Below are 25924 nucleotides of genomic sequence, written 5' to 3'. Positions count from 1 at the left end.
TCATTGGGCCAATCCTGACAGAACTACGAGTTGATTCTAACCCAATCAGCCAGCTCGGACGGCAGCCGTTTCTTCTGTGGGTTGAACGGTGGGAGGGGTTACAGGGGGAGGTGCTGACTTCTGTGAATCACATCTAGCGCCCGTTTTCTCAAACCCCGCCTCCGTATGCAGATGTGATCTACCTGGTGTTGCGTTTGCGCCTGCTCAGTAACGCTTTGAGCTGCTGTTGGGCTCCAGGTTCTGCTCTGATTGGTTGATAACCCTTCCCGTCTGCTTGACAGCAGCCCCTCTTTTCTCCCTCCACCTAGGCGGAGTTAGTATGAGCCCACCCAATACAAGGTGATGATTGGCGGAGTTCTGGCCGACGCTTCCGGTTCATTGGTGGAGCTTAGAGTCACTCTGGGGGGTGTTGGGGGAAGGGCCCGAGGCTGGCTAAGGAGTCCAGGGGCGGGGTGGGCAGGAGGACCCGCCAACCTAGGGGTGTGGGACCGACAGTGCGTGCATGTGTGTGCGTGTGTGCCAATAAGAGAAGGAAGGTGGCGAAGGGAGGAGAGACCGAGTGGGTGGAGGGAGGGGAAGGGCGGGAGAAAAAGGTGGGAGGAGAGCCAGGTGGGAGGGTGGCGACTCACTCAGGACCCAGTGGGGACAGCGCGATGAGGCGGGTGACCCTGTTCCTTAACGGCAGCCCCAAGAATGGAAAGGTAAGGGGGTCGGTCGGGAGGAGGCGAGGCGGGCCCCTCAGCGGGATGCCAGGGCAGCGGAGTGCGGAGCGGGCTCGCAAGGCAGAGGGCTGAAGTTGGGGAGAGGGGCTGGGAGGTGGGCGTGCTCCGTGGTAAGAAGTGTCCAGGAAGTGATGGTTGGGTCCCCGTGGCCTCTTCCCAGCCCCCGATTCCTACCTCGAGCTTGCCCTTCGACTCCCCAGCCTCCCCGAGGACTGGCGCAGGTCAAATTGTGCTTAATGGTTCCCAAGTCCAGGTGTGGGGCCGAGAGAACAGAGGGCTTGGGAGGGCCGCTGTCACCTAAGTGCGAGGTGCTGATGTTTCTCTGCCGTCTCCTCCCAGAAGACTCCCGTGCCTTCCCCCCGAAGGCTAGAAAAGGCGCCTGTTTCCACCTTCGTGCTGACTAATGGTCTGCCCCAGAAGTGGTGGTAACTAAGGCACGCGAGGTTGATCGGGTAAAAAGAAACTATCAGTGGGTAAATGAAATACTCTTCTATATCCTAGGTCAAAGAGAGGCTCGAAAATTAGGAGCATTTTCTTGATGGTTTCCTCTTTTAGGTCCACCAAGCCCCGCTGTCGCCAAACTTCTGTACCCCTTTTTTTTCCTTCAAATCTCTCCTTATTTTTGTTCTTTAGGGGACTGTGACAATAGGCCCCTATCAAAGGGATCAGTTTGACATTATTCCTTGCTGTTAAGCCTTTGCTGAGGGTGTGGTACTAAATATTGTTGGAACGCCCAAGCATGCCAAAATGAATCCTTTTCCTTCTCAGCTCTTGCCCCACCCAAGAAAGTTGTTCCACAGCTTTGGAAAATTTGACTGTTCAAGGCAGACATTTACGGAGTAGCTAAATGACATTTAGAAATAACTAAGCCTTAGAGTCTAAGGTTAAGGTATATTAATCTTGTATTGCTTGCGGGAATACTTTGTCTCCTGCGTATTTTGGAAACATTCTAAATTTCTAAATAGTGTAATTGTGCCACGGTATAAAAAATGATTTACCAACTATTCTGCAGTGTTGAGTAAACGTGCTCTAAAAATTTGAACCACAGTGTAGTTTGTTACCTATAATTTTGTGTTCTTCTGGTCTTAGAGATTTAATACCCACATAAAACAGAACTGGCATAAATGCAAGCTTTTGAGTTTTCCTAAATGCTGCCTCAAAAGATGTTTGCCAAGATTTACATTATTTTTGACCATTAACTTTTTCTGAGCCTGTTTAGTCTGTTAACTACATTGACAATCTAATACTTATATTGTTATTAGAAGAAAAATTTAGTATATCCAAAGTTATAGCTGTAATATGTTCTCAGAAGCAGACCCCTCTGATTGACCTTTTCATCCAACATCTCTGCTATGTTATCCCATGAAAGGCAAGATGTTTAGACCCAGGTGTAAATATTTAACTATGCTGTAAATTTCTTCTGAAACCATTGAATTTTGTTCTTGTCAAAGATTGGCAGGGTTAGTCTTGCCATATTATCTTTAATAAGTTTTTTAAGCTATCAAGTGTTGACTCTGTTAGATTTTGGATTTAAATGTTTATATCCTTTAAATATATTTTGCTAGAGAACCTCAGAAAATTGGAAGAGCACATCTCAAATAACTAAAGATAAACGTTCATGTTAAAAAGGTCATAAAAACCCAAACTGGAAAATACTAGTATAAGTCACCATTAAAAATAATCTATGCCATAATCCTTACCACTCAACTGGAAAACATATTCTGCACCAAAGTGTTTCCTCTTCACTGATTAAAAAAAGTATTAGAATTACTCTTATTTGACACAAGAGAGCAGGATAATACATAACGGCCTGCAATTTTATGTAAAGTGACTGTGTTAGCCAGGATGGCATAATCATGACATGATGTTCATGAAAAATGTGCTGGAAAAAAGCATCACTGCCAAATAGAGTTTGATTTTCCCATCCGGCAGCTGGAGTATCTGTGTCACTTCCATTATCTCCTTATTTACCTAACTTGTATTTTGGTTTTCTGGTCATAAGAATGTCTGTTTTTTCAAGTAAGTTGATGTCCTAGAAAGCCTATTCAGTGGTTGCCAGGCAAAGCCTGGCACTGGGGAGGTACAGAATCACTGCAGGGTCTGGCACTGGGGAGGTACAGAATCACTGCAGGGTCAATGTCATATGCTCACCATGCCTTTTCTGTGTGATTAGTGAATAAACAATGAAGTGACACTAATGCGTGTTTTGATATAGCAGAAAGGGCTGCATGTTTTCTACAAGTGCTTTCCCTGATGACATGGTGCACCACAGAAGCTGTACAAGAGGGTCCAGTGGGGTTTAAGAAAAAATGTTATACCTCTGATTCACAGATTTTATTATAAAATATAAAATAATGTTAAAACTTGATTTTTTTTCATTCTGGAAAGACACAGGTGATTTTAGTCGCCGAATGTGTCTCAGAGGACGTGGCTGGTCCCAAGTCTTCTGAGAGAAAGAGAGTGTGTTCTTTCACACAGACGCTTCTTCACTGGGTTGGTTGCTTTGGCATGTTGTAATGTATGTAAGCTTACAAGGGCCAGGTTAAGATTGGTATTACCCATTTTTAACTGACTTAACCCTTACCAAAATGCCAAGAGGCTTTAAAAGATTCCTTCAAAGAAGCTGCAGATTGAAGAAAATACTAACCCTGCAAAACCCAAATAAACAACAAGAAAAAATGACAGAGCTGCCCCTTCTCCTAATATAAACTAGCAGCTTTTTAAAAAATAGTGGATCTCTCTGGCTCTGAGAAGTCAAAAAGCACCAGATTTTAAAGAAGACTGTTTGAAGTCTTATTTAATAACTGTTGATGTATTTTTCTTTGAAATATTAGCCAATGATGAGGTCATCCCAATTAGCAAGCATTTAAAAATACTTCCCAGTACCTGAAGACAATTTCAGAAAGTTTTCCCTTACCATCTTTATTTTATGTTTGTTTAAATTTTTACTTATTGATTTTAGAGAGGAGAGGAGAGAGAGAAACATTGATTTGTTGTTCCACGTAGTTATGCATTCATTGGTTGATTCTTGTAGTTGCCCTGACTGGAGATTGAACCCACAACCTTGGCATATCGGGATGATGCTCTACCAAACTGAGCTACCTGGTCAGGAGATTTTTTTCTTTTTATGTTTAAAGTCATTTTTGGTCCTGGCTGGTGTGGCTCAGTGGATTGAGTACCAGACTACAAACTGAAGGGTCACTGGTTCGATTCCCAGTCAGCACATGTGCCTAGGTTGCTGGCCAGGTCCCCAGTAGGGGGTGCTTGAGGAGCAACCACACATTAATGTTTCCCTCTCTTTTCCTTCCCCTCTCTCAAAATAAATAAATACTTTTAAAAAATAAATAAAGGCAAACTTAAAACTTCCATTAAACTAAAAAGTCCTGCTAGCATAAGTATACCATTTACTTTCCCAATTGGCCGATAGCTTTCACTTGTCATAGGATCTGAAATTTAGAAGAGATTACATTAAATAGTATATTACAGTGGCCATAAAGTTTAATAGACATGCTTCTCAATTTATTCCACAGAATGCTTCCATTCTAGGCTTAAGATAGTGCTTAAGTTATTAAAGTTTTTTCCACCATGACATGGAAATTTCAGGTCCACACTGGGGAGTAAAACACACAGGAAGCAAATAGCCATCATAAGCACGATCATTTTACAAATGCTCAGGCTCTCCATGGGGACTAAAGGAGACTTCGTATAGAACAGCCAGAACTTGAGTCCATGATGTACAAGATTTCCATTGCTGCTTTTCCCAACAAAGCTGTTAGATAAGGAAAGGTGCATCATGTACCAGTCTGTTTAAAACTTTTTTAAGTAGACTTTTTAAATCTGGTATTCTGATTAGTTTATATAAAAGAGCTTCAGAATATTCATTTTGCAATAAAATTTCATCTCATATGTTAGTATTAATATGCCCAACAGAGTCAGACTAAAGTGATCTAGCTGAAAAACAAATGCCAAGCATCCCCTCCAAGTGGAAAATAGATATATTGGTCCAATTTAAGAGAAATTTTAAAATTTACAGAATTATAAGGTTCTTTGCATTAATTTAAGTTTTATTTTCTCCATTTGATGGACCTTTGATGATCTTAAAGGAAGTTGTCAGTTGCTAGATTAACTGTAAACTGCAACAAATAACTTTTATTTCAAAAACAAGTATCTAGAGCAATGGTGACCTTACAGTAAATTATAACTTTTGCCCTTTATTGAATAAGTAACACAAGTTTGTTGTAACAGATCTGGAAAACAAAATAGAAAAACTCACAAGAAAATAAGTTAACCATAATTCCATTATCTAAAGTCAGCCACTTTTAGTAGTTTTATGACTATCATCTAGAATTGCATTTATATTATGTACTGTGTGTTTGAACTTGGTATGTCAGTGGGAAAGACAATATAACTAACACACAAAAAGGCATATTCTAGTTCAACAATCTGAAAGCAATGAAAATTTCATCCAGATTTAAGAAATATTTGTCAAAGGCCTACCATAAGCCAGGCAATGTAACACTTAATCCTGTGGATCCTTTTTAAACTGGCTGTGGTTATTTTCTGGCTGCAGAGAGGAGGGTAGCGCTTGGCTTTTTACAAATTAAAACCTTTTCATCAAACCATTACAGCCTAGATAGAAAGTCAGATCAGGACATTTCAGTCAAATGCCAAATTGTGTTTGATACTATATTAGGGCTTGTTTTCGTGATAATAAATTAAAAATTAAACTCAATTGGTACCTACAATGTGTTCCTGAGTAGTTAGTTTTGCAATCTACGAGGAATCTCCGATTGCGCTTTGATTGCCCTAAGAATCACAAAACTCTATGTACAGGTTTCTTCCTATCTTAGAATCAAATCTGACTTCAGTGGGGAAGAAAGGAAAGAAGGCAGCTGCTCATCCCCTTGTATGAAACAAACAGGTTGTAGAGTAGGATCCTATCACTTTGTTGCTGTGCATTGCTATGGCATAGTCAAGCCTAACAGAATTAAAATAGGTATTTCTTTATTCTTCATTTTACTCTGCTCTTTGGAACAGCGCTGTCCAAAAGAAGTCTCTGTGGAATACTTCTTATCTACTCCATATCTGCGCCATTCAACATGGCAACCACTGCTAATGTGGCCTGTGAGCACTGAAATATGGGTAGTGTGACGGGTCACTGACTTTTAACTTTTAATTAATGTTAGTAGGTTAGAATTGAAATACCTTCTTTTAGCTAGTGGCTTCCAAATTGGACAGGGCGTTTTTGGAACAGGTGGGTAGCCTTTATTTTCATTAGGAGACAGCTGATCCACAGGAAGAAAGATAAGCCAGTCACATGGAAGTAAAAAAGTTTAATTCTATGTATTTTTGAAAAGTCACACAAAACATTACACTGTAATAATTAAATAGAGGTGCATTATATGAACATGCATTAAATTTGCATCTGTTTTATGATATGGCCAATTGAAGGGGAAATGAAAGGAAATGCTGAAGAGAAAGTTGATGTGAGTGAGGGTGGGCAGGGGTAATGTAAAGCTAAATAAAGCCATGTATAGAGCTGTATAAGAAGCAGAGATAAATAAGAGAAGAAAGAGAAAGATCTAGCTAGAAAATTCTAGTATACTGACAGCTATGATAAGGATGCTAAGGTTGAAAGGGAGGATTTTCTTACCTCCTACCCATAGTACTTTGCAGACTGTAAAAGTTGTTATGTATTTGCTTTGGTCAATCTCTTGCTCCTTTGCATTTTTTTAAAAAATTTAAAAAGATTTCATGTACTTATTTTTAGAGAGAAGGGAAAAAGAAAGAGAAGGAGAGAAACATCAACGTGTGGTTGTCAGGCATATGCCCTAAATGGGAATCGAACCGGTGACCCTTGGGTTTGCAGGCTGGCACTCAATACACTGAGCCACACCAGCCAGGGCAATCATCCCTATTTTAAAAATAAACCATTCCTATGACAAAAGAATAGTGTAAAACCATCATAAAGACTTAATAGGTCTCAGGCACTTTGCTAAGCTCTTACCATGCATCAAAGTATGTCATCCTCATGACCTCCTTCTGGTGTAGGTGCAACAGTTTTCTTCATTTCTGGGAAAAGCAGCAGAAGCATAAAGAGGTTAAATGACTGTCTCCAGTTAACAAATAGCTGGAAACGTCAGACTACATTCTAGTGTGGGTCTGCAGAACTAGAACGCTAACACGCCTTGTGATTGTAGATTGTTTTTAGTCAGACGCAATTTCTGACTCCAGTTTCAGATTTCAACTATATAAGGCACTAATAACTGAGTCACAGAAGAAAAAGGGACTCTTAAGAACCTCTCAAAATCTCCTTTTACATGATAATCTTTAGTCCTGTTTATAGTGTGATGGTTTATAATTTATGAGTGATGAAGTGCATTATGTAAATTGTTCATATTAATCTGGTGTGTTTTACAGGTGGTCGCTGTCTATGGGACGTTATCTGATTTGCTTTCTGTGGCCAGCAGCAAACTGGGCATAAAAGCCACTAGTGTGTATAATGGGAAAGGTGGACTGATTGATGATATTGCTTTGATCAGGTAAATTTCACCTTTTTATAAGCTTTCTACCATGGGCTCTTAGCTACTTGATGCTATGCTAATTTCCCTGATGCAATGGTTTAATCACTGTTAAAGAGTTTGGGATTTTGGCAAATTATTGCCTAGAATTTGCTCTTTGGAATTTAAATCATTTGAACTTAGGGTGTATCTATCAGAAAATTGTTAGTACATTCCAATGTATTGATAGTTTTTCTGCATAGTTCATATATGACTATGAGAAATTTCCTTATGATACTAGAGATGGAACTAATAAGACATGCATTTTTTAATGTTAGAAATCAAATTGATCTTTTTAATTTATGTGCTTGTTTATTCAGTTGATTTCCTACAAATGCTTTGAGTTTTAAAAACATGACAGAGATCTACTTTGGTGAAAACTTGCTAAGCAGTGTTAACTCACCAGTGATCCACCACAATAGTGGTTTTTGGTTTGTTTTTTGGGTTTTGGTTTTTAAATATTGCAGGCAGAATTAATCTCTTTAAAACAAGTATCTAGCTCACCTCATTCCATCCTCATTGAATCACAGAATTTTGAGGCTTAACGAAGATGGGATGGGACACAAGTGACTGACAGTGTGCCAGGTGTGTGGTCTCACTTCACTGGCAAAGCATGAATGGGCTTTTTTTCTAATTGATGGAGAATATAGTATACAAAGTTTAATTTTCATTTAACTCCAGGTCAGAATGGCCTTTCAGTATAAGAGATGTACTGCCTTTGAAGTTAATCACTTCTAGTCCTTCATTTTAGAAATGAAGAAACTCAACATCTGAAAACTTAAATGACTTACAGTTCATACAGTTACTTATCAATTTTGTTAATGAGAAGAGAACAAATTATCATATTAGTCTTAAAGAGTTAACTGGGATGGTGAGCAAGTAGAAAAGACTATAAACTTAAGAGATACAGATTTAAAATCCAAATAAAGTAGAAGAATTTCTTAGTTTTTCAATACCTTCCAGATTCTTTCAGTTTTTATGTGTAAAGTAACTGAGTCACATTGTTGAATGATTTACATCAACCTAAACTTCTTAACAAGCACAGACTCTGCTTCTAAGGAAAATTTACTCTATTCCTGTGATATTTTATAGGAGGTAAAAACTTCTGCAGCAGAGAGGTCATAAGCTTCCCGCACTATAAACCCTGCCTGTTCGATAGTGATGGTGGGATGGGTTGGGGCCAGGAGGGGATGTGCACAGATAATCCAGGATTTCAGATTGTGTGCAGTCATTTATGTTTGGGGTGGGGTGGCCGGTGTAGAGTAGTGAGTGTTTACAGCAGTTATTTCTAGCTGTATTCTTCCTACATTTAATACAAAAGTTTATTTTCATACCCAAGCACGGAGCAGCTGATGATTTGGGAGAAAACCCCAGTAAATTATTTAGGGTTGCAGAGTTAAAGTAAAGTTGGTGCTGGCTTTAGTCATGTCCATTGAACATGCTTCAATAGATAAGAAAGCTGAATTCTGTAATTTGTATAGCAGGTTTTGTTTTGTTTGTTTGTTTGTTTGTTTGTTTGTTTTCCATTGCAGAAGTGCTTTCCTGTACAGGCTCTTACTGGAATTTAAATCCAAAGACAGTTAAATCAGGCAGTTAAAGAAAGCACTGGGAATTTACAGAGTCAATTTCGAGATACAGATTGATAGCAAAACCTGTCTAATCTACGTAATTCTAAAGAACAGCCCCTGTATTCAGCAGATAATTAATGTGATTTCTGGATTTTGATGGCGGCTTTTTAAATTTTGATCTCCCCCAGGGATGATGATGTTTTGTTTGTGTGTGAAGGAGAACCATTCATTGGTAAGTGACTTCCTTAAAAGCCAATTTTGTCTGCCAAAATAAAAAAAGATAGAATGACATCTTTTACCTATCTTAACATTAAAAAGTATTTTGTGCTAGTATTCAGATCTTCATACACTTTTTGATTCTGCATTGGGTGTGCGTGTTAAATTTTTAAATTTACTTGTAGGGTTACATTTTACTATGGATACCTTATCTTATACATGCTTTTATTCATTAAACATGATATGATAGGGTAGTTTGGATTGCAGAAACTATAGTTGTTTTGAAATTTTCTCTTTCATAGAGGTTGTCACGATTTCTCTGTTAATGTTACATAGCTTTAAGCATGCCCTGCAGCATTCGTAATGTTTAACACTCCGTCAGAGTGGTCAGAGCAAATCAGTCAGAAATCACTTGGTGTCGGCCACACATATGTGCACACACTGCCCTTTGATTCAGAAGCAAGCTTCCACAGTTGTGTAAGGCTTAAAGACAGTGCATGTCCTTTAACAAGTATTTGATATATTGGTTCCACATGCTCACACCCTGCATACTTCAGTATTTTTTGAGCCATCACAGCAGTTGTAGCTGGTGAGTGGAGGTGGTTCTCTGGATCACCACACGGCAGGGTGCAACTTGGAAGTTAGTGCGTACCCTTCTCCGTCTCTACTTGGGAGCAGAACATTTTTTCTGATCTTCTTTGGTTGGCAGGCACTGGTCACTTAATTGGTTCACTGCATACATACAAACAACAAAATAAAAAGTGATCAATTGGTGTTTGTTTTTGTTTTATCCTTATGAATTCTTGGACTTAAAAGTATTTGGTATATTTTCATCTTCTGCATTAACTGATGCCTGGATTATCCTGTTCTGGGCCAGAGAAACCTCTCCAAGCCCTTTTAACACAACCTCATCGGTCTTTTATAGCTTCTTCACTGTCTGGGGTAACAAGGTGTTTCACCTCACACTTCTCCTGTCCTAGACACTGATTGACGATTTCTCCAAGAAGCCTTGATTTCTTTTAGTGAGATGCACCATGGTTACTAGGCTTTTTAGTGGATAGAGTTGGAAATACATGCTAGCCAGATATAAAGTTTATATGTATATATTTCTTATGATATAAACCTTTATATATAACATAATATATTTCCTATTATCTCATGGGTTCATGCTAATACTTCTGGTATGTAACTAGGATTATAAATATTTATTTAACTTTTGTGTTACAGCTCCTTTCTTCCACATCAATAATCTTGATTTTCAGGGACATTGAGAATGATAGAATAATAATGTCACATAATTACTCATTTGCTTAAGGCATTATTATTGTGTTTATTTACTCCTGTGTGTCTAGTTTAATCTTCATTTCCAAAATTGTCTTTTTATTTCTCATTGTCTCATGAGGTCTCACCTCTTTTCTGAATTCTGTAATTCTGGTTTATGTTATTCTTTTATAACTTCTATAATTCACTTCTTTTAGAATGTTTTGGACTATTAGGTTATAGTTTTTAATCTATTTTGTGGGCATTTCCTTCTGGTACATTTCATAGGAACGTAGCTCTTATTCTTTTTAAAAACTTGATATGGAATTGATCTCAGTTTTTTTCTGGTGCTCATTTTTATTTGAAGTTAGTTTTCTGTAATTTGAGAAGGGAAGGCTGACTTAGGAAAGCTTTTCTCATTTCAGGGCCCTAGAGCTCCCTTTCCTGTGGTTTTTATGAAGTGTTGAAAAAATATGGAACTCACCTTCTGATATATTCTGGTTCTTTAGAATAGTGAACCTTCTGACTTTTAGCTGTAATCCTTTTTCTTTGTCTCTGTTTTGTCCAGCTTGGATTCTTTTCCTAGCAGCTTGTCTGCAGTGTGGGACTTAGTCCTCCAAAGGCAGTTTTGGCTCCTGGGTTCTGGGAGTTCATTTCCAGCCTCATCAGCTCTGACTGCAAAGGACTTGTATCACTGATGGTAGGAGTGGGCATGCCCCTCCCACTCTCAGTCTGCATTTCTCAAATGTACTTGCTGAGCTGTGAAGTGAATATTTGGGGATTCCTTTGGAACTCTTAGGTTTATCATTGTACTCTGTTGTTTCTCTCAGCTTCTTCCTTCCCAGATGCTAATCCCGTGCTGCTGTTAGTGTTGGTGGGAATACCTTATCACCTCGTTTTGTTTTAGATGTTGTCTGTGGGTATCAGTTTGGCTGTTCTAGTAACACTGGTATACCTTTATTGTGTTTTTAGTTTTAAAAATTATGCTATTGCCATCTTCCCAAATACCAAATCTAAATATATTCTTCTTTTTCACATGTCATCACTAGATCCTCAGACAGAGTCTAAACTATCAGAAGGGTTGTCAGGATCCCACACAGACTGGCTTACACTAAACGTTGGAGGGCGGTACTTTACAACCACACGGTAGGTGCATGTGCAGTGTATATGCCTGTGGGTGGGTGGCGGGGCGGGTGGAGGGGGGTGGCACTCTGCACCCTTTGTTCTTTGGTATGCTAATTTCCTTAGAAGATACTGAAATGCTGCTTAAATAGACTATGTGATTGGAAATCGCTTTTTTAGAAAGTTCCTTTTAAAGAAAAGAAAAAAAATATGATTTACAAGTCATTCCAGAGAAAGCATGAAAAGCATGACTTCAGTGTTTTAGAACATGCCTTTTAGGTATTCATTAATATATGTGCAATGTTAGTTAAGTTAACAGCATTGAAATTCATCAAGACTACAGCAGCTTATATTAATAAGGGATAAGTTTAGATCAAGATTATTGTGCTATAATAGTTTACTAGATGGATAGATTTCGTTTTTAAATTAAAGGAAACTAAAACAATGTGTAAGTCAGAAGTCAGTGCCAGTTTAGCAGGGATTTTGACAAATGGCAACTTACTGCGCGTTTTTGTTCCCCAGCACCGCTCCGGCCAGGTTGTAGCATGCATCTTTTTGAGAGAGCAGCTGGGATCGAGTATACTCTTGACTTAAGTATGTTTGTTTATAAAGACAAATGGAGAAATCAATTTTTTTCCCTGAATTCTTAGGAGCACTTTAGTGAATAAAGAGCCCGACAGTATGCTGGCCCACATGTTTAAGGACAGAGGTGAGTGTGGCATGTGGTCTTCACGTCTCGTGTGACCTGTTGTAGCTGTGGTGGCTTTATGTCTCTTGTCCTTCTGCTATTTTTAATGATATTGATAGTTTTTACGGAAGTAAAAACTTACTGGTAGGTTGCCCAGTTTTTCTTCTGTAAATTTCTAACTTTGGTTTTTCATTATGGGGGGCTCTCTTTGTTTCAATGGTAACAGGTGTCTGGGGAAATAAGCAAGACCACAGAGGAGCTTTCTTAATTGACCGAAGTCCTGAGTACTTTGAACCCATTTTGAACTACTTGCGCCATGGACAGCTCATTGTAAATGATGGCATTAATTTACTGGGTGAGTTTCCAATATAATTCCTCACATTTTTGTAAGGTTATAATTTTAATTATGTTTTCACTTGCTTACTAATGTAGTATATTTTCATAAACAGAAGGTGTATCTTAGTGGTTTACTTGTGCATTTGGCCCATGGACACCACAAGTGTGAGCTACAGGAGCCCACTTACACACGCATTGTTTTCTGTGACTAATATGCAGTTGGCCCTCCATGTCCACGGGTTTCACATCCTCAGATTCAACCAAACACAGGTCAAAAGCAATATTTTTGATCCAGGGGTGGGGATCCCTGCTTGCAGAGCGCTGACTGTGTGCATTGTTTGGTGCCATCTTATACAAGGGCCTTGAGCATCCATGGACTTGGGTATCTGCTGGGGCCCTGCAGCTAGTCTTCCACATATCCCAAGAACCACTGAAGTTTTGGGGGAGTCAGAAGTTCAATGCAGATTATTGACTGCATGGGGTCGACCCTCTAACCCCCACTGTTCAAGGGTCAACTGTGTATGAATGTATACACCATGATTTTCAACTTTTTCCATCTCATGGCACGCATAAACTAGTCACTAAAATTCTGTGGCACACCAGAAAAGTGTTTTTTTGCCAATCTGAAAAAAAATAGGTATAATTTTGATTCATTCACACCAGATGGCTACTCTTCTGTAAGTTGTCATTTTTTTATTTGACAATCTAAGGGAAAAGAGGTCAGTGCCACTGACTAACTAGTCAGATGTTAAAAATTCTTGTGAAAAAATTTCTCCTGTTGAAAATCACTGGCCTGTAGGTGTAGAAATAGATAGAGGCACAGGTGTGTAGTCTTGGGGAAAGTCTCTCCGAGCACCAGTGAGTGTTAAAAATACACTCACAGAGATTTCCAGTCAAGATGGAGGGGGATGTGAATGCTGTGCCCCCTCCTCCCACAACCACATCAGAATAACAGCTAAATTATAGAACCACCACCCTCAATGTCCTCCTGAAAACTAGCTGAACAGAATGCCCATGAGTAAGGATATAAAGAAGAAATCACATTAAGACTGGGAGGAAGGGAAGAGACACGAGGTGGGCTAGTTTCTACCACATGTGTGGCACTTAAGAATGGGGAGAATATCTGTGCTGCCATGGTCCCCCTGAGGAGCAAGGGTCCCAGCCCCACCCGGCACCAGTGCTGGGCACAGTGAAAATCACTGGGGATGCCTTCCAGGTGGGAGGAAGGGCCAGGTGTTTTTGACTCAGGCCTTCTCCTAAAGGGTCTGGGTGCAGGCTCACTCGCTGAAGGGACCATAGCTGGGAAGCACCAGGGACGAACAGGAGGAGCTGAAGTATCTGGCTTCAGGGTGAGGGCTCGAGAGGCAGCTAGCTCTCTCCCAGACAGAAGTGCAGGTAGATGCTGTTGTCCTGGGCTGAGCCCTCTGGCCACACTGCTGCAGTTGCACATTCAAAATTTATATGCCTCCAAGTGACTGGATTTGGTCTGATTTAAGAAGTGGCAGGAGTGTACGTGCCTTCACATCTTCCACAGATTATTGCCATGGGTGTGGGCCTAGCGTGCCAGAGCCTTGCTTTTTGTTTTGTTTTGTTTTTTAAGGAAAACCTGGAAATGTAAAATTTTAGTGAAATCTGATTTTGAAAACACTGCATGTGAAACATGTCACAATCAGCCTAGAGGGCTGCTAGCTTACAATCTGTGTTGTCAACTTTTTATTTTAGCCATTCTGCAAAAATTATTATTATAAAAGTGACCAATGATCCACCTTTTTACAAAACCTTTTCTTTTCATCAACTGTATCACGCTGCTGCTTTTTACTGTAATGGCCTCCCATTCTGATTGCATTTAAACCTCAGCCTCAGGGGCTCTGTGGGCCCTTTCAGTGCCCGGCCTCACCGCACTGATGGCATTTCCTGTCCTCCTGCTTTCTCTGACTCTAGCTTTGCGCTGGCTCGGGGCATTGCCAAGCTGCGCATATTTCTCCTCTGTGGCATTTCTCTGCTGTTGCTCATTTATTGAGGTGTTTGGCAAACAGAGCTCTCTCCTGATTCATTTTACATAACGTTGTTTTTAAGTAGTGCAATTTCCACCAGACTCTCTACGTTGGCTGTAAGGTACTCCAAGTAACTACACACTTTAAAATAATCTGCAATAATTGATACATCTTCTTCCCATTTACTTAATCTTATTTTTTGCTCTTCCCAATTTGTGCTGTCACCAGCATGTTTGTTTACCTTCATTATTCCTTTCACTCCCTGCCTTGGGGGGCCTTCGCTTTTTCCAGGGAATCATGTCCCTCTTTGCCTTCTTTCATTTGTCTCAAAACACTCTTTCCCTGACCATATCATCTTTTCCATATTTTTTAAGCTAAATCATACCTCAATTTAATTATTGTACTAACTTGAGAACTTTTCTAGCATTTCATTTCATTATCTGTTTCCCTGAAGTTAACATGAATTTTCTCATGCCCAGTTTGATATAGAAAAAAAAGCCCTAGCTGGTGTGACTCGGTTGGGTGTCGTCCCATGAACCAAGGGGTCCCAGGTTTGGTTCCCGGTCAGGGCACAGGCCTGAGTTGCTGGTTTGGTCCTCAGTCCTCGGTCGGGGCGTGTATAAGAGGCAATTGATTGCTGTTTTTCTCTCACATCAATTCTCTCCCTTCCTTCCCCTCTCTCTAAGAAATGAGTAAAATCTTTTTTTAAAAAAAGAAATCTTTTTTAAAATTGATTCTCCTGTAAGAAAGGTTTCTGAATTATACTTTTGACTTCTGCTTTGAAGTTTACTTCGATCATTTCTATAGTTTCCTAGTTCAGTAAGTTTAAGATATTTGTGATGAGCCTATTCAGATCTGCTCCACTGGAATAGGTCAATGGAATGTTAAAAGTAGGTGAACTAATTATTTTTATTGGATTCACAATTAAATCGCCATATCAGTTGTTTGAGGAATGTGTGATAAGGATTTTTTGCCTGTGGCTTCTTTTAAGTACTTTTCAGAAATGATTTTGAAATGTGGAAGCCTTTCATTCTATTTATATAGTTTTCCATTTTTTCTTTTGCTGAATGTAAACTACTTACTTTGTTTTACAAATATTTTAAAATATCCTATTGTGTTCTAAACATGAGTTATTTTTATTGTGTATTGAAATGATAACCTACTGGTTGATTTTCTTTTTTTTTTTATTGTGAGAATTTAATGTAAACAATTCTATACATGTTAAAAATGAAGTTTTCTGTAAAAGTCAAATCATTCTTATTATAATAGGTGTGTTAGAAGAAGCCAGATTTTTTGGTATTGACTCATTGATTGAACAGCTAGAAGTGGCAATAAAGGTAAGGCTCTTTTTGCACTAGCCAATGTTACATTTATTGTTGCTGTCTCTCAAAATGCACCACTAATTTCTTAATATCTTTTTTCAAGAATTCTCAACCACCAGAAGATCATTCACCAATATCTCGAAAGGAATTTGTCCGATTTCTGCTAGCCACTCCAACCAAATCAGAATTGCGGTGTCAGGTAATTAAAGCAGATTTTTACAAGAGTTATTTGTGTCAGCAAATCTGTGAATAACGTTTGCGTTCTTCTAGGATTCTTGTTTTGCCTCATTTTCCCTTTTCATGCAAGATATAATTTAATTATGAGCCATAGCATTGATGTAATCACAAAGTGATTAGCAAAAAAGAGATGTGTAATAGCCTTTTTTATGGTCCAATTGTCCCATGTGTGGAACTTTTTGAGTAATGCATAGAAGTTTCAGCAGTAAAATAAAAAATCAGTTGTTTGTACAGTTATGTATGGCTAGACTGTGGCATTTACTTTTACATTTATGTTTTATAGCAATAAAGGTTTTAAAAGCCACAATACTGCCTTTTCAAAATTGAAACTATGTGGAATTATTGAATTAATAAAATAAATATAATTAGGTTTAACAAAAATAATACTTGTCGATGGGTATGTGGCTAACTGAGACCCCTCTTTAGAAAGTGCTGCACATAAATGAGGTATAGCCAGGCTGCATTCTGATGCTAATTGGTTCATTCTCCTGGAACCCATTCATGACACTGATTTCCTGTATCTGTGTTCCGTTTGATCCTGTTTGGTAATAAACTCCAAAAGACTGAACCACCAATTGTTTCTAAAAAACTTGGTGGCTTTGCTATAGTAATTAAGTTTAATACAACAGATGGTTTAAATGTTGTGACAGTTTGGTTTTTAATTTCAGGGTTTAAACTTCAGTGGTGCTGATCTTTCTCGCTTGGACCTTCGATACATTAACTTCAAAATGGCCAATTTAAGCCGCTGCAATCTCGCGCATGCCAATCTCTGCTGTGCCAACCTTGAACGAGCTGATCTCTCCGGATCAGTGCTTGACGTGAGAATCATTTTTGGTTAAAGAGAATGTTTAGTCTACTGAGCATTCTCTTTTTTTATTGTATTTTTTTCATTACCATTTAATCTCCTTATACCACCCTCCCCCAGGCAGCCACCACACTGTTGTCCATGTCCATTAGTCCTTTCTCCTTTTTGGTCTGTTGAGTACTCTCAAAGAGCAAAAATTACATCTGTCTTTCACTGAAGCATTTGCTTAAACACTGATAAAACTGAAGGCTCTGACGGTGAAATGGTTGGTTTTGTAACTGGCTCACTCCTTCCCTCTAGATCTATATGTGTATCTGTTTACATGTGTGTGCATACGGACATGCATGTGTGCATGTAACAGTTACCTGTGCTGATTTGGGGGTAGATGATATATGTAGAACCAACAGTGAAATCTCCTAACTTCTAACAACTTTAGGTTCCTTAATACCAAGGCCCATATCTATGTAAGTTTGTATGTCTTTCAAATTAACAACACTTAATATAATACAGGCTTTTCATAGTCATTGAATAAATGTTTATTGAATGTTATAATTTTGGTTTCATTCTTTAATTACAACCTATTTTTCCATGAAGCTTATGTTAGATGTAGTAACAAAGTCTACCAATATACATCCAATACACATTCTTTTTTTTTAAACTCTCCTTGTTCCATTTTATGATGAAGGGTCAAAATTGGTAGCAGAATAAGAAGATGATGAACAGCACAAAAGAAAGGTTTGAAGGACCTAGTCTTCAAATAGTGAAATGTGAAGAGACAGCTTGGGTGGTTTTTAAGGACCAAAAAAAGCTTAAACAGTCTGGATCATTCAGTACAGCTGGTTTTGAGTGCTGTTTAATTATAGGACTTGTAAATGTGAAGCTGAACCATATTTTCTTATCTGTAAATACTTATTCTACCCATATGGTATAATTGATGTGAAGGTCAATATATATATTTGATAAACTGATGTGCTTTAAAATTGTAAATTTAATTATTAATGATGAAAATGGCTTATGCTGAAGAGTCATTGCCCAGAATGTGTAGGCTTGTGAAAGTCAGAACTTACTGTTAACTGTCCTTAGCATGTGAGGGTGACTGCTGATAAACAGCTGATGCAGTGCAGTGTCCACAAAATGCAGGTGTGCTGAGCGCTGCGGCGGCGCATGCTCGGTGGCTCCACCGCTCTTGTCGGATTTCTCACCACGTCTTTCCCTCCTGGGCTGTGGCGCCGCATCTTCATCGGAGCCCTGCAGTTCTTCTGCCCATCAGGGGGACCTCAGTTGCCATCACCGTCGTGCAGTCCGGTCTGTGTCGCACCATGTGGTAGTGTTTCTCCTTCATGCTCCGCCTGCCGTTGTTGGCTTTAGCCTGCCGCCTAGAGGCTGATATGATGATGGAGCTGGAAGGGACTTGGATCGAGTGTGACCCTCCTGGTTTACAGACTGAGAAACCGGAGACTTGCCCAAGCCTCACAGCCAGTTTGTTCACAAAGTTGGAACTAGACTCAAAAGCATGTATTTTCTCTTCCTCATTTTCTTAATGACTTTTTCATTTGGAAAATGTCAAACATTAGAATAGTATAAAAGTAGAAAAAAGTAGAATAGTATAAAGAACTCCCCCTTGTTATAAAGAACCCCCATAACTCAGCTTCAACAAATATCAGCACAGAAACCATTTTCTTTTGTGTGTACCTCCCCATAGACTATATATTTTTTAAGATTTGTTGCTTTTTACTTATTTTTTAGAGAAAGGGGAAGGGAGGGAGAAAGAGAAGGAGGGAAACATTGATATGTGAGAGATACATCAGTTGGTTGCCTCTTACACGCCCCCAACTAGAGACCTGGCCCACAGGCATGTGCCCCAACTGGAAATCGAACCAGTGACCTTTTTGGTTAGCAGGCCAGTGCTCAATCCACTGAGCCACACCAGCCAAGGTGATTTTGAAAAATTCATTATTTTGCCTGTAAATACTTATTTTTCTCTTATAGGTAAGGACCATTTTAAAAACAATGTTAATACCATTATACTAAAAAATAACGGTAATAACCCAACTGCATTCCTCAAAACCTGCTGCCCTTTGCACAGTGAGAGAGCACAACTCTTTCAGCTCTAGTGCCAGTGGACTTCGCAGTGCTCAGTGGTAGTGACCTGCTTTCCCGTTTGATGACTAGAGGGTGAGGTGCTTTCTGTGGGGAAGACAGAGAACCCCACTGAACTCCTCATGTGTTTGTTTCCTTGTGAGATTCCATGGTACAGCTTTGAGCATGAACGACATTCACATGATCACCTTAGGAACTTGTGATAACGTTTATAGTCTGTTTCATCTCGGAGCATTGCAGAGAACCAGAGACATATTTTTGTGTATCAGCTTCCCGTCGTCTTGGATTTTTTAAGTACCAAAATATCCAGTTATCTTCTACGTATTTTGGTGCTTCTAGGGGCTCATTGTCCTGCCTGTCAGTTTGAGCTTCTGTACTGCCTTGTGTCCATGTGCAGGCATAGAGGGGAACGTGAGTGCACTTCTGCATCGTCTGTGGTTTACATTCTTGGTAGGGCACCTCCCTTTCACCAGAGCTGAGCCTGGGGTAATGAAATGGCACTTCTGATATGAGGGTTTTCCTTGGAGGGTGTGGCTATACCATAACTTGATCAGCCTTAGCATTTTAGATTTCTTCAGTGTTCTATGTACAACAACTACAATTATCATTTACATAGTGCTTTAACCATTTTAAACACTTCAACATTCATATCTACTTCTGTGGATTTTGTGAAGGTCTTATGTTAATATCACCCTTACAAACAGCTTCCTCCCTTATCTAGTAGTTGTCAGAGTTTAGATCTGATGGCACTGAACCCTTTGAGATAAATTGACATAATTTAAAATTCTGACACCCATTTCCTAGCTTTTTACTGTGTTTTGCACTGTGATTTGGGTGCTTAAGGTTGCCAATGCTGTGTGGCAACGGGTGGTAGAAGAAGACCCAGTTAACAACTTGTTAATGGTTGTAGCTGGTGCTGCCTCTCATTGCCAGCATCTGCACTCTGGCCTTTGAAATGAAGGTAGTAATAGCATGAGTGAACGTCTGGAATATCACTGACTGACTGCTGCAGTAACGGGGAAGAGAAAATCCATACCCCTAACAAGCTTATGCTTTCCTTCTCCATACACTTCAGCTGTCACCTGTCATGTCCTGGGCAGTTTATAAAAACAGAAATAGGTACATCAGAGCTCCGTTCCCCAGCTTCCTTATCCAAACTCTTAAATTTCACCAGAAGTGGGCATGCCGTTGTTGACTTGTTTCTTTTAAAAGAACTATTAACACAGTTCTCAGTTCGTCTTGAGTTCGATTAGAAAAGTCTTGATTGTGAACAGAAAATAATTGTCAGTGTATCATATTGAACCTTTCTTCCTTTTTCTAAGTTTTTCTTTTACTTTGACAAGAAAAAATTCTGAGACATTCTCAATGAAAAGTTATAGCAGTTGGAGAGTGAAAGAACAGAAATTAGCTTGTGAATAGTTGTTAGTAGCTCCGATGAAAGACTGCTTGCATTCCTGTATATCTTTGGAATTTAGAATTAATTTCCAGGTGGCTATTTCTGAGATTATCCAAAGGAGAAACTAGCCAAGTGCCACTGGCCCCCAGGAGCCTCCCCTGCTTATTTACACGTGAACTTTCGAGTCTGCTGCCTCTGGCGCAGACTGTGCCCCGCCACTCTGCTCTGCCCGTCCCAGAGCCAGCCCCTCCCACCCTTTCAGAACGGCTCACCTTTCTCTCCCCTTCCTTGGTGTATAAAAACACTAGAAACTCCAGCACCAGACGTGCCTATCTTTCCTGCGGGCGGCTTAGACTCGGTGCCCTGGGACCAGTCTCCCTGTATTGCCAGCCGTGGCCATTTCTTTTAAAAAGACTTCCAGCTGTGGAAATTAAACACATTTTTGTTTAATAACTGTTTAAGCCAACTTTTTCTTTTTCAAACAAATTCTGAACCTTAAGACATGGACTGTTTTTCTCTTGTTTGCTAGTGTGCAAATCTCCAGGGAGTCAAGATGCTCTGCTCTAATGCAGAAGGGGCCTCCCTGAAGCAGTGCAATTTTGAAGATCCTTCTGGTCTTAAAGCCAATTTAGAAGGTGAGTTTCTGTCTCTAATTACCTTTTCTAAGGGGAAAACATACTGGGAAGTAAAAAGCCCAGCAAAGCGATTGTTCCTGGTGAGACACGACCACGGGGAGATTTCCTCTGGCGCCGTCTGAGGAGCCTCAGGCAGTCACGCTGACAACTGGGGGGGTCCAGCCTCAAACGTTCGTGAGGCCTCAGCTGAGAGTTAAATGTCAACATCATAAACTTCCAAGCAGAACAACACACTCACATACTGACCAAAACTAAGAACTTCAGTTTGCACAAACGCAGATAGTTTTTGTGGTATTTGGGTTTAATGTATTGTCATTCTCTTACTGCCTTACTGTATCTGCACACCAGTCACTTTGTTTACTCGTGTACTGAGAGGACATAGCACTTATCTCCTTTGTCATAAACTTACGGAGGTGATTATAAAAGTGCTAATTATCATAAGACCGAATTAAAGTCCTCGCTCAGAAATACAGACTAAAACATTCTTAATTCATGCTATGAGCTGACGCCTCAAGAACAGTGAACTGTAACGTATGTACGTTGGCTGAGACACTGAGATGTGAGGTTCAGAATCCTTTTCAAAAGCTACAGGCGCTATCATCATTCTCCTCCCTAGAAGTTTTATTGTGATGTTTTTGAAGTTACATGACTGTAAATACTGTTAAATTTAATCCCCAAACATGTTCACTCTAGGTGCTAATCTAAAAGGTGTAGATATGGAAGGAAGTCAGATGACAGGAATTAACCTGAGAGTTGCTACCTTAAAAAATGCAAAGTTGAAGAACTGTAACCTCAGAGGAGCGACTCTGGCAGGAACAGATTTAGAGGTGAGTCACCAATTTTTAAAGAGGTTTCGTTCTTCTAGAATCACTGAGCACCTCCTACAAAATTTATTGAAACCATAAAGTGGTTGGCTGGTAAAAACTTGTGGGCGACAGGCCAGCTTAGCTGGAGGGACGTCTCCTTGCAGCTGCTTGTTGAAACCCACATGAGTTCCAGGGGAGGATCGGTACCTGAGTCAGGGATCCAGTTCCGGGTCTGAAGGTTCACCTGACGTTTGAAGTTGAAATTTCATTTCTGTCTGTTTCTTAGTTTCTCATGGAGGTAAGTTTGATAGGTGCTTTATTAACCTAATGTATTGTTTTGTGTAAGTTTTAATTTCAAACAACTAAATGGAGCCAGATTTTTTCTTGAACTGCTTGGGAAATTTAAACAATATCCAGGCTTGAAAGCAGGGTTAGGGAAAGCCTATTCTAAATTGGCGTCATATTCTTTTTAAATCTCAACGTGAGATTGCGATTGGCCCAGTCGTCTTCCTCGTCGACACTGTCTTCTCCACGTGGCCTTCGGGCCGACTCCTCGCTCTCGCTGTCCTGCAGGCGGCCTGCCCTCTGCGGTCACGGACGCACTGGGTGTCTGTTCAGTGCAGCAGCCACCAGCCACCTGTGGCTGCCGAACACTTGAAATGTGGCCGTGTAAGTGGTAGGTGGGTTTTTAAATTTGATTTAATTTTAATTCATTTAAATATAAATGGTCACATGTGGTGCTGTCATATTGAGCAATATAGCCCTGTCCCTACACGAGAAAATCTGGTATAGATTGGGTTGTACATTAAAATTTGGCTTGCTGTTGATTTTTCTAAAAATGTTTTTGTCTTATTCCCTTGATAGCTCTAAGCAGCAGAGTAGCAGTTTTTATTAAATTTAAGGCATAAGAACCAGCCCAAGGCTGAAGATATAAACCTATTTAAGCAGCAGTATTTAATTTTTAATGTTTGTTACTATCACCTAAAAATGCTGATGTTTTTCCTTGGTTTTTGCTGCCCTGCAATCAGTGTGGTAAACAGCCCAGGCCTCCCTGTGTCTGGCTGATCGCAGAGGCTGGTCAGGTCGCCTGCTGAGAGCAACTGTCAACACTGGGTCCTGAAAGCTTCTGTGCAGTCACTTCCTCTCTCACCACTGCCCCCACCACCATCCCCAGGGGCTTGTCTCATCTGTCCCTCTGTGATCACAGGGGAAATCTGAAAGCAGCTTGCAGCAATGGTGGGGGGTTACACTGTTGTGTACATTTGTTCAGACTCATTGAATTGTACAGGTGATTTGGGGGGTTAAAAAGGCAATTCCTTGCTATAAAAATGTTGGGGTTGAGGAATGGAAAAACCTATTACACAGTTTAATTGTTAAGTAAAATCTCTTTTTCTCAGATTTTTAAAAATAGTGTCTGTGCTCTCTTATGCCTTCCATTGTTGTTCTCAGATTGTGGTAAAATTGTTTAGGTAACATTTACTACATTGGAGTCTATTCTGGATTTTAAATGACTTCTAAAGTACATGATCAGAAGGGACATGCTCCTCCTTAACTTGTGTGTGTGTGTGTGTGTGTGTGTGTGTGTGTGTGTGTGTAATATATTTGTGGTGGTCAGCCAGAGCATGACTAACTGGTGGTCAGCTAGAGAGAACAAATACAGATACCAGAAAATCTGACTTTCTTCTGAAACAGAAGCTTTCCAGAAATAACTGAGTTTTATTCTATAGGAACATTTTCCTGCCATGCCCAGGAATCATTTTTGAAAGGGAACGGGCAGACCCCTAAGTCTCTGTGCTAGTTACTGTGTCTCATCTCTGCCTTTCAGAACTGCGACCTGTCTGGGTGCGACCTTCAGGAAGCCAACCTGCGAGGGTCCAACGTGAAGGGCGCTATCTTTGAAGAGATGCTGACACCACTGCACATGTCACAGAGTGTCAGATGAGATTTTCAAGGCTGCAGGAAGAAGCTCAACACAACAGACGTTTTCCTTAATCACTTTTATTTCTCCACTCACTCAGCTGTGTAGAAGAAATAACACTGTAAGGAAATTAAAGAGAAAAACATTTAGAGGATTATGCTTGTTCTCGGTGGTGCACAGGGAAAAAAGTGACTTTTTCCCACACCCTGACTTTACCAGAAGAGCATTCATTCAGTAGACATAGGGAAGCTAGATTAGATGCTGCCTTCCGAGTGGAGTAGGGGGCTTGCCTGGCTTCATGACCGGGAAGAGTTCCTATTATATTTGCTTTTAAATAGGCATGATGTGGAAATATTGTACCATCTTGGCTTGAAATTTGAGAATTTTAATTTATGAGAAGCACAACGTATACAAGTATATTTATTGAGCCTCTAGAGGTATATGGATCAGTAAATTGTGAAGCTTCATGAACATTACAAGAGGTTGTTCAGGTTATGAGAAGCTGTAGCAATGGCTCTCCTGCCTTACCTATCACACCGTGTGAGCACGGTGACATCCGACGCCCCAAGGCTTGCGCTTCAGGTTCCTTTTTATATGGTTTATTTTTTTAAACAAAATAGTAGCTAAATTAAAGAAATCCTCCATTCTTGTGGACTCGAAAGAAAGGCAGAGTTGAAAGAAAGACATCACTGCACGTGATGGTCCACTGAAGTCGCAGCGGGCCTCAAGGTCGAGCTTCTCAATGAGCTTTCTTTAGAATTTCCTTCTAAGCAACTTCTGCTTCACGCCAGACAGGGCAGGTTTGTTACTGACATGACCAGCCTCCTTTCCTCTTGTACAGTCAACACAAGTATAGGAAGATACTGCGAAACCAAAAAACCAAGGTGCATTACTAATATTTAATTCAGTGGCCAAATCGTTTAAACAGGACCAGCTTAGAAATAGATACAAAGTGTTGATCCACTGCAGTTGAAGCTATAAAATAGGAATGGATATGGCAAAGTCATCTTTCAGAAGGCACCACAATATAATTGCAGCTAAAACCTGACAGTGTAGAATGAGGAATTTTAAGCTGATAATAGTCACCAGAAAAGTGAATAAAAACAAAAGCATTTGGCTGGTCCAAAATGTAATACCAATCAATCCGTCAGCACCTGTGGTTCTTTTACTTACATTCTCTGGTTTGATTTGGTGGTTTTAATACGTTTAGTCTGGTTTTCTTCAGTCATTCTGTCTCTGCTGCAGCAGAGATGGGGCCTGTCCTTCCCCATGACTTAATCGTGGCCTTTCCTCTCCCCCAAAAGCAGGATATAAGCTGTGTCCAAATGGGTTCTGAATTCTCCAGACCCATCAGGGTGAGACAATGAACCGCTGAAAATCACTTTGTCTCCTTTGGGAGGATGGCATGTCTGTAACATTTACGTAGCACATTCTTCTATATACATACACATATGCAAAGCTTTCCTTCCAGCAAAGGTACGTGTGCATGGTGGCAGTGAGGCCAGACCTTTGCAGGCCAAGGAAAGCAATTTCAAAAATGAATTATTTTCTTTGCTTTATTATTTTTACCAAGACAGAGAAGTATTATATTAAGAGATATCTATTTTCATAATCAATGTGTGCCTAAATTATATTTAAATCATTTCACTCTGTACTATATTTTCAATAATTATAGAACATGTTGTTCATCCACTGAAGGGTACCTCTGTATATGTAACCTAAGATCTGCACGTGGTTTTCTTAGAAACCGCAGGGTTCGGGTCAAATGTATGCTGCATTAATAAACAATGTGAAATGTCAGAGAGGAGTCTCTTGTCTTGCTTTTGAAAAAATGCAGCATTACACATACTATGGATTAGTTCTTTGAAAGTGCCATTAAATTTATTTGTTTAGCATTATTTTATGATCCCCTTAAAATCCACCATGCTCACAACACGAAATTTCAAAAAAGAAAAGACTGCCTTCTAAAATTCACTTACTATGCATCACTTATTAGCTGATGAACATTACCATTTAGCTTAATTAGGTTATTTAAATACATTGCTCCTTGAAACATTTTGCTTGACAACTAGAGAGAAATTTTTAAGAAGGGAGGGAACTTAGGCAATAGTAAAACTTCCAGTAGCTTAGTGATGAAACATGGCTATACAGAGAGGCAAAAATGCAGTTGTCGGGTGGGAGGGCTAGAAAAAGTTTTCAAACCTAAGTCAGCTAGATTATCTATGTTGATAAAATTTAG

General features: G+C 39.8%; 1 protein-coding gene across 1 annotated transcript; it reads left to right on the top strand.

Annotated features, from left to right (window-relative positions):
* Positions 1 to 502: 502 nt before the first annotated feature.
* On the top strand, positions 503 to 25487 carry KCTD9 (potassium channel tetramerization domain containing 9). The gene is made up of 12 exons (XM_045853486.1): positions 503 to 701; positions 7143 to 7264; positions 9039 to 9082; positions 11376 to 11472; positions 12099 to 12157; positions 12363 to 12491; positions 15736 to 15803; positions 15892 to 15987; positions 16694 to 16843; positions 20856 to 20961; positions 21655 to 21788; positions 23593 to 25487. Exons 1-12 carry the CDS (start codon positions 654 to 656, stop codon positions 23707 to 23709), a joined length of 1170 nt encoding a protein of 389 aa, XP_045709442.1. The 5' UTR covers positions 503 to 653; the 3' UTR covers positions 23710 to 25487.
* Positions 25488 to 25924: the final 437 nt, after the last annotated feature.

The sequence above is a fragment of the Phyllostomus hastatus genome, unplaced genomic scaffold (assembly GCF_019186645.2).
Source record: "Phyllostomus hastatus isolate PE091 unplaced genomic scaffold, TTU_PhHast_1.1 phas_contig_98, whole genome shotgun sequence".
NCBI lineage: Eukaryota > Metazoa > Chordata > Mammalia > Chiroptera > Phyllostomidae > Phyllostomus > Phyllostomus hastatus.
Note: the sequence above shows the minus strand (reverse complement) of the source record. Positions and strands in the feature narration are given on the sequence as shown.

Bases quoted from the DNA above. Each gene is read 5' to 3' on its own strand.
- KCTD9 (XM_045853486.1), top strand. From the start codon at position 654: ATGAGGCGGGTGACCCTGTTCCTTAACGGCAGCCCCAAGAATGGAAAG. The intron at 15,988-16,693 runs GTAATTAAAGCA...TTTTAATTTCAG, and splicing joins AATCAGAATTGCGGTGTCAG to GGTTTAAACTTCAGTGGTGC. The intron at 20,962-21,654 runs GTGAGTTTCTGT...TGTTCACTCTAG, and splicing joins TCTTAAAGCCAATTTAGAAG to GTGCTAATCTAAAAGGTGTA.